Here is a 10,000-nt window from a genome sequence, read left to right as displayed (position 1 = left end):
TAGTCCATATGTGTATATGTTTATAAAAGTACACAGTTACATGCTAACTCCCCCCTGTCTATATACCCCCCTGTCTATATACCCCCCTGTGAATAGGCCATATATAGTGTATAGAAGTATAGAAGTTCACATTATAGATACATTCTCAGATGTCTACCGATCACTTATTTTATTTATATCCCCCCCTATTTATGTCTCATTCTTTTTTCTTTCTTTTTTTTATCTTAGGACTGTGTTTGTTTGTTAGCACCTAGGGTTTGCATTTCGTTGTACCTGTTACAATGACAATAAAGATCATTCATTCATTCATTCATATTTCTTTATTTTTTTCTACTGATTTATTTCCATGCAATCAACTTGTCAGTCAATTGTTGGAATTGAGTATTTTTGCAGCGTCTAGGCACAGGGTCAGCCATATTCGGCGCCCCTGGAGCAATTAGGGGTTAAGTGCCTTGCAAGTTCCCTCCTGAGGCGGGGATCGAACCAGTGACCTTCCGATTGCTAACCGGCCTCTCTAAACTCTAGGCTACCACTGCCCCATTTATTTATTTCCTATTATTCTATTGTCACTGTACTTTGTTGTTGTTGTTTGTGAACTGCTGTAACGCCTTAATTTCCCGTCAGGGATCAATAAAGTATCTAACTATCTATCTAGAGATGGTACAGACTGTATTGTAGGTTCTGTAGGCAACTCCCCTTAACCCATTTGTAATGTCTTCTTCTAATGACACTTAGGCCTGGTTTCACAGCCTGCCTGTCTGTGTGTCTGTGTCTGTGTCTGTGTCTGTCTGTCTCTCTCTCTCTCTCTCTCTCTCTCTCTCTCTCTCTCTCTCTCTCTCTGTGTCTCTGTCTGTCTCTCTCTGTCTCTCTCTGTCTCTCTCTGTCTCTCTCTGTCTCTCTCTGTCTCTCTCTGTCTCTCTCTCTCTCTCTGTTTCTGTTTCTGTTGTAGGCTAGGCTATATGACCGTTAATGTAGTCTAATTAACGGTAATTTAACACCTGTGCGGCGGAGTGATACATATAGTTAAAAGTCCCAGTGCTGTTATACTGTAGGAGTGACGGCAATAACTGGACGATGTAGTCGGTTTGCCGGTAGAAAAACAATCATGTGCTTTATTCTCACTCTCTGCATGCGTACTGACAACAACAACATTCATCCATCTTTGTCCCACTTATATCCCGTCATATCACCCGCTAAGCAACCTGGGTGATTGAGTAAACACAAACATATCAACAGTGCTTTGTACAGGCTGGAACGCCGTGAATTACGAATACTCTGCTCACTAACGAGCGGTCACTACACACGTCCCCCCAGAATTCACAAGAACCGGCCCCAAAAAACGGTCAGGGACTCTGATAACTCGCCCAAAGCGACTCTGGCGCCCTTGAGCAGGCACAGGAGACCGAGGCAGGGGAAAAACAACAGGCGGACGTTTGGCCGGCCTCGGACGGCAGGGCAGGGGGTCTGCAGGAGCTAGGGTCGGGACTGTTTTAACAGGGGGGCGACCGCGGCGGGGCGGGTGGGCCACCTCGATGGGACGGTCCAAGTCCAGATGAGCTGGCTTAAGGCGATCCACCGAGATGCGTTCCTTACTACCCCCCATGTCGATAATAAAGGATTTGTCGCCTGTCTCCACGACCCGGTAGGGACCATCATAGGGCGGTTGCAGAGGGGCTCGATGGGCGTCTTGGCGGATAAAGACATACCCCGCTGCCTTCAGATCAGGCGGGACACGTACCTTAGGAACGCCATGGCATGAGGTAGGGATCGGCCGGAAGGACTTGGCCTTGTCCAGCAGCGCACTTCGCTGTTCTGGTGCTGACCAGGGGACCGTAGCACAGGGGAGGAAATCCCCCGGAACCCGGAGGGGTTGGCCGTACACCAGCTCAGCAGAGGACGAAAGGAGGTCCTCCTTAGGTGCAGTACGGAGTCCCAGCATCACCCAAGGAAGCCTGTCGACCCAGCCGTCGCCCCGGAGATCGGCTTTAAGGGCAGCCTTCATGGACCGGTGAAAACGTTCACACAGGCCATTGGCCTGTGGGTGGTAAGCCGTAGTGCGGTGGAGGGAGACACCCAGCTGCTGAGTAATGGAAGTCCATAAGCCAGAAGTGAACTGGGCCCCCCGATCAGAGGAAAGGTCTGAGGGGACCCCAAACCGGGAGACCCAGGTGCCGATGAATGCGCGGGCCACCTCAGCTGTGGTAGTCTCCGTCAGTGGGACGGCCTCTGGCCAACGGGTGGTCCTGTCCACCATCGTCAGAAGGTGAGTGTACCCCCTGGAGACGGGAAGGGGACCCACCAGATCAATGTTGACATGGTCGAAGCGTCTTTCTGGGACCGTGAACCGCTCCAGCGGGGCCTTAACATGACGATGGACCTTCGCACGTTGGCATGGCACGCAGGTCTTGACCCACCCACCAATGTCAACCTTCATCCTGGGCCAGACGAATTTCGCCGCAATCAGGCGCTGCGAAGGTTTCCTGCCTGGGTGTGAGAGGCCATGTATGGCCTCGAAAACTTGCCGTCTCCATGCATGTGGAACCACGGGGCGCGGCTGCTTCATGGACACGTCACAAAGCAGCGTTGTGCCGTCGTCACTGAAGGGGATGTCCGCCAACTGGAGGCCAGAAACTTCAGTCCTGCATGCCTGGATGTCTGGGTCCGAAACCTGATCCGCAGCCATATGGGCGTAGTCGATGCCGAGGTGGACAGCCCCGATAGTGGCACGAGAGAGGCAGTCAGCTACAGGGTTGTCCTTCCCCGCCACATGCCGAATGTCTGTAGTGAACTCGGAGATATAAGCCAGATGACGCTGCTGCCTGGCAGACCACGGCTCCGACACCTTAGCCATGGCAAAAATCAAGGGTTTGTGGTCCACAAAAACTGTGAATGGACGAGCCTCCAGCAGGAAACGGAAGTGCCTGACTGCCAAGTACAGAGCGAGGAGCTCTCGGTCAAAGGTGCTGTATTTTTGCTCACTGGAGCGGAGTTGTCGGCTGAAAAATGCCAGGGGTTGCCAAACCCCCTTGACCAGCTGTTCGTAAACGCCTCCAACGGCATAATCTGAGGCATCAGTTGTCAAGGCCACGGAAGCTTCAGGCACGGGGTGAGTCAGCATGGTCGCGCTCGCGAGGGCTTCCTTGGTGTCTGAGAATGCCTTTGACATTTCGTCGGACCATGCGATGATGTGCTTAGGGGTCTTGTCCTTGAGAGCCCCATACAGGGGTCGCATTAGGTGGGCAGCCTGGGGGATGAATCGATGGTAGAAATTCACCATCCCCAGGAACTCCTGTAAAGCTCTAATGCTGGTAGGGCGTGGGAGCTGCAGCACAGCGTCCACCTTTGATGGCAGCGGGACCGCCCCAGCAGTAGTGATGTGGTGGCCGAGGAAATCCATGGCAGGCAGTCCAAACTGGCACTTTGCTGGGTTGATGATTAATCCATGTTCCCGGAGGCGACTGAAGAGGAGACGGAGGTGGGATAGGTGCTCTGCCTTGGACGTGCTAGCTACCAGGATATCGTCTAGGTAGACAAACACAAAAGGGAGGTTGCCCAGCATGGCGTCCATCAACCTCTGAAAGGTCTGGGCAGCATTCTTGAGGCCAAACGGCATCCTCAAAAACTCAAAAAGTCCGAATGGTGTTATAACCGCTGTCTTGGGGACGTCCTGAGGGCTAACTGGCACCTGGTGGTATCCCCGTACCAAATCCACTTTAGAAAAAATAGACGCGCCCGCTAGATGGGCTGAAAAGTCTTGAATGTGTGGAACGGGGTAACGGTCAGGTGTGGTGACATCATTTAGACGCCGGTAGTCGCCGCACGGACGCCAGCCTCCGTTGGACTTGGGAACGAGATGGAGAGGCGAGGCCCAAGGACTGTCAGAACGGCGAATGATGCCAAGTGCCTCCATGGCTGCAAACTCCTCTTTCGCGATGGTGAGCTTGTGTGGGTCGAGGCGACGGGCCCTGGCATGCACTGGTGGGCCTTCCGTGGAGATGTAATGCATGACGCCGTGTTTGGTGGTAGCAGCCGAGAAGGTAGGTGTTGTGATGTCTGAGAACTCCAATAGAAGAGGAGAAAAATCGTCAGCCGGCGAGACAGCACTGGACAGCTTCATTGTGGCTGCGTCACTGCGCTCACATGACAAAGAGCCGAATGTCTCAGCGTTGACGAGTCGGCGGTTCCCCACGTCCACCAGGAGGCTGTTAGCGCAGAGAAAGTCAGCGCCTAAGAGGGGAGTAGACACTTTGGCCAACACAAAACTCCAGGTAAAACGCTGGTCAGCAAAACACAAACCCACAGTGCGCCTGCCGAAGGTAGCGATAGCACTGCCATTGGCAGCCTCAAGGGAGGGTCCTTGTTTCCCTGTTTTAATGTCTATTGCCGATACGGGCAGCACGCTCACCTGGGCACCTGTGTCACACAGAAAACGGCGGCCGGAGAGGGAGTCAGTGACGTACAGCAAGCCTGCAGAATGGCCGGCACCCACAGCTGCTAATGAGTGGCGGCCTGTGCGTTTCCCGACACACTGTAGTTGCATGGTGGTAGGCACTTCTTAGCTTTGTCCCCGAATTTCATATGGTAAAAGCACAACCCCGACGGCCTCACCCGTCGGGCCACAGCAGTAGCGGAGATGGAGAGTGGTTGGAACCCAAACTCATCCATGGTGGCTGTAAAACACTTCTTCCCAGCTGAGAAAAATATATCCGCTTCCTTGGCTAGCTGACGAAAGTCTGTTTTGATGGAATTAGCCATTGAAAAACGAACCTGGTCTGGTAACTGTTGCAGAAAAAGCTCTTTAAAAAGAAAACACGGCTGATGGTCGCCCAGCAAAGCTAGCATGTGGTCCATCAGTTCAGAGGGTTTCGTGTCACCGAGCCCAGGGAGAGAGAGGAGCTGGCGTGCACGTTCAGATTCAGACAAACAAAACGTATCTATGAGGTGCGCCTTCAAGGTAACATATTTGTGCTGTGCCGGTGGGTTTTCAATAAGACTCACCACTCTCGCTGCCGTTGAATTGGTTAAAGCTGCTACCACGTAGTAGTATTTGGTATGATCCACGGTAATATCCCTGAGGGCGAATTGAGCTTCAGCTTGTGCAAACCATGCGTTGGCATTTTGTTCCCAAAAAACGGGCAGCTTGAGTGAAACTGCGTTTGTTGTCATGTTCAAATGATCTCCGAAAACGTTCGAGAGAATGTCAGGGTCACCAATGTAGGAGTGACGGCAATAACTGGACGATGTAGTCGGTTTGCCGGTAGAAAAACAATCATGTGCTTTATTCTCACTCTCTGCATGCGTACTGACAACAACAACATTCATCCATCTTTGTCCCACTTATATCCCGTCATATCACCCGCTAAGCAACCTGGGTGATTGAGTAAACACAAACATATCAACAGTGCTTTGTACAGGCTGGAACGCCGTGAATTACGAATACTCTGCTCACTAACGAGCGGTCACTACAATACTATATATCGTAACTCATGGAATGCCTCTTGTCCAATCAAATTACTTGGTCGGAACTAACTGTTGTATAATATACTATATTTCACTCCTTAGGACTACTTTGCACATTATCACCATCTCTCTGATACCTTATTGACCAGGAAAATGGCTAGTATCCTTTATCTGACAACGTTAGTACTGTAGGCGTCAACTCTCTCCAAGACGCTCTCAGGTGGAATAAGATGTTCCCAACCTCTCTGATTGAGAGATGTCAGAAGAACGAGACGTGCTGACGGATCGGCTCGCCAGCGGACAGATGAGGCATCTCATCAGACAACTCCTTAAAGACAAAGTGAAAGGGGGCGCGCATCAAAACCTGACCCTCTCAGGTGGAATAAGATGTTCCCAACCTCTGATTGAGGTGGTATATCAAGTCATTAGCGCTATGCTATTATGGAAGTCCTAAGAAGGAGGTCAGCGCGCTTCTCTGCCTCTCCCTTCTGAAATAAAGCATTTATACTGTGACCGTAATTGACGTCTTGCCGTGGAGCCACGTGCGTGTTCATGTGTGCCCACATGCATGCGCAAACCGCGGAGGCGCGCTCGTGTTTCAAAACGTGCATGAAGTCTAAACTTAAGAACTTTTCAAACCACTTCTTAGCGATAGGAGCAAAGTCAGATCGCATAATAGCAGGGGCGCCTAGTGCACTTCATTAACATAAGAACACTCCCACAATGAGCAATATATGCACGGGAGTTTTACGTCTTATGTGTGGGCGCCTATCGACACCTGCATAATAGCAGTAGCGCGTATGAAGCGCATAATAAGGGTGGGGGTAGGTCTTAACCTGGCGGTGCGTCTTAATTAAGACTTAAGACGGAAAGTTAAGAAGTGCATAATAGGGCCCTCTATGTGCTACTGGTTCTCTCTCTCTCTCTCTCTCTCTCTCTCTCTCTCTCTCTAGAGAACCCATCACTATAATGGATCTGAAAACCCTCTCCAAAGTGGGGGAGAGAAACAAAAAAAGAGAGCAAGAGATTGCATTGCAAAGAGAGAGAGAAGAGGAGAGGTGGAGAGGTGGGGAGAGAAAAGAGGAGAGGTGGAGAGAGAGAGGATAGGTGGAGAGAGAGAAGGGGAGAGGTGGAGAGAGAGAAGGGGAGAGGTGGAGAGAGAGGAGAGGAGACGTGGAGAGAGAAGAGGAGAGGTGGAGAGAGAGAAGAGGAGAGGTGGAGAGAGAGGAGAGGAGAGATGGAGAGAGAAGAGGAGAGGTGGAGAGAGAGAAGAGGAGAGGTGGAGAGAGAGAAGAGGAGAGGTGGAGAGAGAGGAGAGGAGAGGTGGAGAGAGAAGAGGAGAGGTGGAGAGAGAGAAGGGGAGAGGTGGAGAGAGAGAAGAGGAGAGGTGGAGAGAGAGGAGAGGAGAGGTGGAGAGAGAAGAGGAGAGGTGAAAGAGAGAAGAGGAGAGGTGAAAGAGAGAAGAGGAGAGGTGGAGAGAGAGAAGAGGAAAGGTAGAGAGATAGAGAGAAGAGGAGAGGTGAAGAAAGAGAGAAGAGGAGAGGTGAAGAGAGAGAAGAGGAGAGGTGGAGAGGTGGAGAGAGAGAGGAGAGGTGAAGAGAGAGAGAAGAGGAGAGGTGGAGAGAGGAGAGCAGAGGTCTTTGTGTTGGTAAATATTTCCAGCGTGGACAGAGACAGTTTGTGTCTGAGAGACAGATCTGTGTACTGATCTTCATAATTAGACCGGAGGACAAGATAGCAAATGGCAACCTACGCTGTGGTTCTATAAGAGAAGGTTTGTTAAAACACGCTCATATAGAGATGAGTCACTCAGGCCCGGGGCCGACTTCACACAATAAGTGTAAAGAGAACAGAAGTGTAAAAAGAAATAAAACCACCCAAACGAGGGAGTGACTCATGACTATAAACACATATGTTCATAAGAAATCGAAGAAAATCCTTCCTCCCTTCCATCAACCTCCCTCCTTCCTTCCCTCCCTCTCTCGTTCTTTCCCTCCTTCCCTTCTTTCCTTCCTTCCTTTCTAGACATCATCACTGATCTGATCTGGGGGCGGCTGTGGCGCAGGAGGTAGAGTCGCCATCTAATGATCACAAGGTTGGCAGATCAGCGGTTCGAGCCCCGGCTGGCCACATGTCGAAGTGTCCTTGGGCAAGACACTGAACCCCAAAATTGCTCCCAGTGAGCGGGCCGGCGCCTTGCATGGCAGCTTGCCGCCATTGGTGTGTGAATGTGTGTGTGAATGGGTGAATGAGAGGCCGTTGTAAAGCGCTTTGGAGCAGCTTTGGAGCAGCAAAAAAGGCGCTATATAAGTGCAACCATACCATTACCGTTACCATTTGAACAGTGTAATGTTGTTGTAACTGTAATGGTGAAAGCTCAGTGTTTCCTCTACATGCATTTATTGGTGACGGGCCGCCACGAATGAATTTCCTCCGCCACGAATTGATTCAGTCCACACCAAAAAAATAAATAAAAATAATAATAAGTTCTCAAAAAAAATAAAAATAAAAAAAAGAACATTTTAGCTGATTAAAATATATCTGAACCTAGATCAGCGCTATAATGGATGTTGACTAAAAGTGCACCTAAATCCACGCCCATCTCTCTCTAACCGCTGATCCAAAATCAGATTAATGACATTCAGTTGACGACGTGACACAAGGGCTCCTGATTGGTCTAAATGTGAACTGTGGTATTATTGTTATTGTGTACAGGCCACCGTAGTGACATCAGGGGGGTATTCCATCAACATCGCTAAAGGGAAAATCCAGGTTTAGTCTGATAAATCTCGCGAGAGTTCTTAAAAATATCCAGGCATATTCTGATAGGTCTCGCGAGAGTTATCAAAAATAAGCCAGGATTTTCCTTTAGCGACGTTGATGGAATACCCCCCAGGTCAGGTGGGCAGGTTATGACGAGACAACAAGAGACCGGTATTGTAGAGCTTACAGAGCGAGTTAAAATAAAGACACTTACATTGAAATACAGAAGGACTCACGTGTATGTTTAATAGAATAACACGACATGGTGTCAGAAGTCCTGTAAGTGAGTGTTAAGAGTTAGATCGGCCGACAAGTGTCATTTGAGCTCGTGACGGTGAGAAGGGAGAAGAAAAGATGGATGCTAATGCTAACACGGGAGCAGCTGCAGTCCAGAGAACGGCGCCAGTTTCAAGTGCTACGTTAGCAGACATTAGCAAGTCAAAAAACGATTCTTATGTGCCGTCACTTTAGCAACGACACAGTATTGTCAAGGGGAAAAGAAGGGGAGACGATTTTTTTATTGACAACGGAATTACATGCTGGAAAAACATGCAGCTAAAATTCAGGGAACATTTGGACAATAAGAGACACACGGGAGAAGTACGGGAAAACAGGGCTCATGTGGGTCTCATCAAAGGTAAGAGTTTGTTTTCTTTAACTCAGCTGATACTCAGCTGTTTACCGAATGCTCCATCTGACTGTGATTTTACTTCTGTAATGTGGTGGGTTGACATAATTCACGCACGGAACTATAGGTTGAGACTATTGTTCCGTCCGTAGTACCCAAGTTGTTTAGACTGTTCTATTTACTGCTTGAGTGTGTTGTTGACAATCGTTCATGTCCTTCATTAAACGTTTAGCTTTGTCATTTGATACGCCGCCTACGACTACCATCTCTCTGCACTACAGTAAACAGTTAATCAGTAACGTTAGCCGCTTTTGTGCTCATGTAGGCCTACTTCGTATTATATTATAGCTGATGATCTTTGTGTGTGTGTATGTGACTGTCAGTCACAAGTTTATATTCTGTATATTCATATTTTATTTTTTTTGGCCATCCTCTAGTTTTGGCTGTGATTAGAAAAAAAAAAAAAAAAAAAAAAAAACGTTGTTTTGAGCGCGCGCGCGCGTTTCATGCGCGTGCAAGCGGTCACGGCCATCCGCCACCATTCTAAAAATTCCTGGAGGAAACATTAGCTACTGTATTTAGTGGAACCTTTGTTTTTATCAATCCAGCCATGCTGCTGTATGTAAAACCAGGGCCAGTGGCAGGGAGGCAGGGCAAGAAAACAGGCAGGCCCTGTTCCACTCCCGTACATCACCCCCCCCCCCCCCCCCCCCACCCACAACACAACGTATCAAGTGATCTTACTTGGGTCTGATTTGGAGAAGGCGTCCATATCCAGCAGGTTTCTGTCAAGTGAAAAACAAGAGAAGAAAAATAAGTTAAGAGTGAATTAGCCAAACGTTACAGCGTGTTAGCCTGCGCGAGACGAGACGTTGATATAAGACATTACAGCCTAATTGTTGTTAGTTAAGCTCTCAGCATGGCCACACTGCCGTGGCTGGCGGCTCAGGAGGAGGCCCGACAGCGTCACGCTCTGATTGGTTAAGAGATGAGGCCTGTTAATGCGGACTCGTTTTAGTACACCATTAGATGAGATGTATGAGAGAAGAGGTTGATTGCAACCCCTCAAATCAGTCACACCTACATGCACACACACCGAACACACACACACACGCACACAGGCACACACACAGGCACACACACCGAACA

The 10,000-nt window shown here is 49.4% G+C and overlaps 1 protein-coding gene across 1 annotated transcript in view; it reads right to left on the bottom strand.

Moving 5' to 3' along the window:
- Positions 1-10,000, bottom strand: part of LOC308163606 (copine-8) — a 121,456-nt gene that overhangs the window by 82,658 nt on the left and 28,798 nt on the right. The window contains exon 2 of the mRNA XM_080537775.1: positions 9,596-9,636. Within this exon, the coding sequence (XP_080393901.1) occupies positions 9,596-9,636 (41 nt within the window). The remainder of the gene's footprint in view (positions 1-9,595; positions 9,637-10,000) is intronic.

The sequence above is a fragment of the Nansenia antarctica genome (genome assembly GCF_963989245.1).
Source record: "Nansenia antarctica genome assembly, chromosome: 8".
Classification (NCBI taxonomy): domain Eukaryota; kingdom Metazoa; phylum Chordata; class Actinopteri; order Argentiniformes; family Microstomatidae; genus Nansenia; species Nansenia antarctica.
Note: the sequence above shows the minus strand (reverse complement) of the source record. Positions and strands in the feature narration are given on the sequence as shown.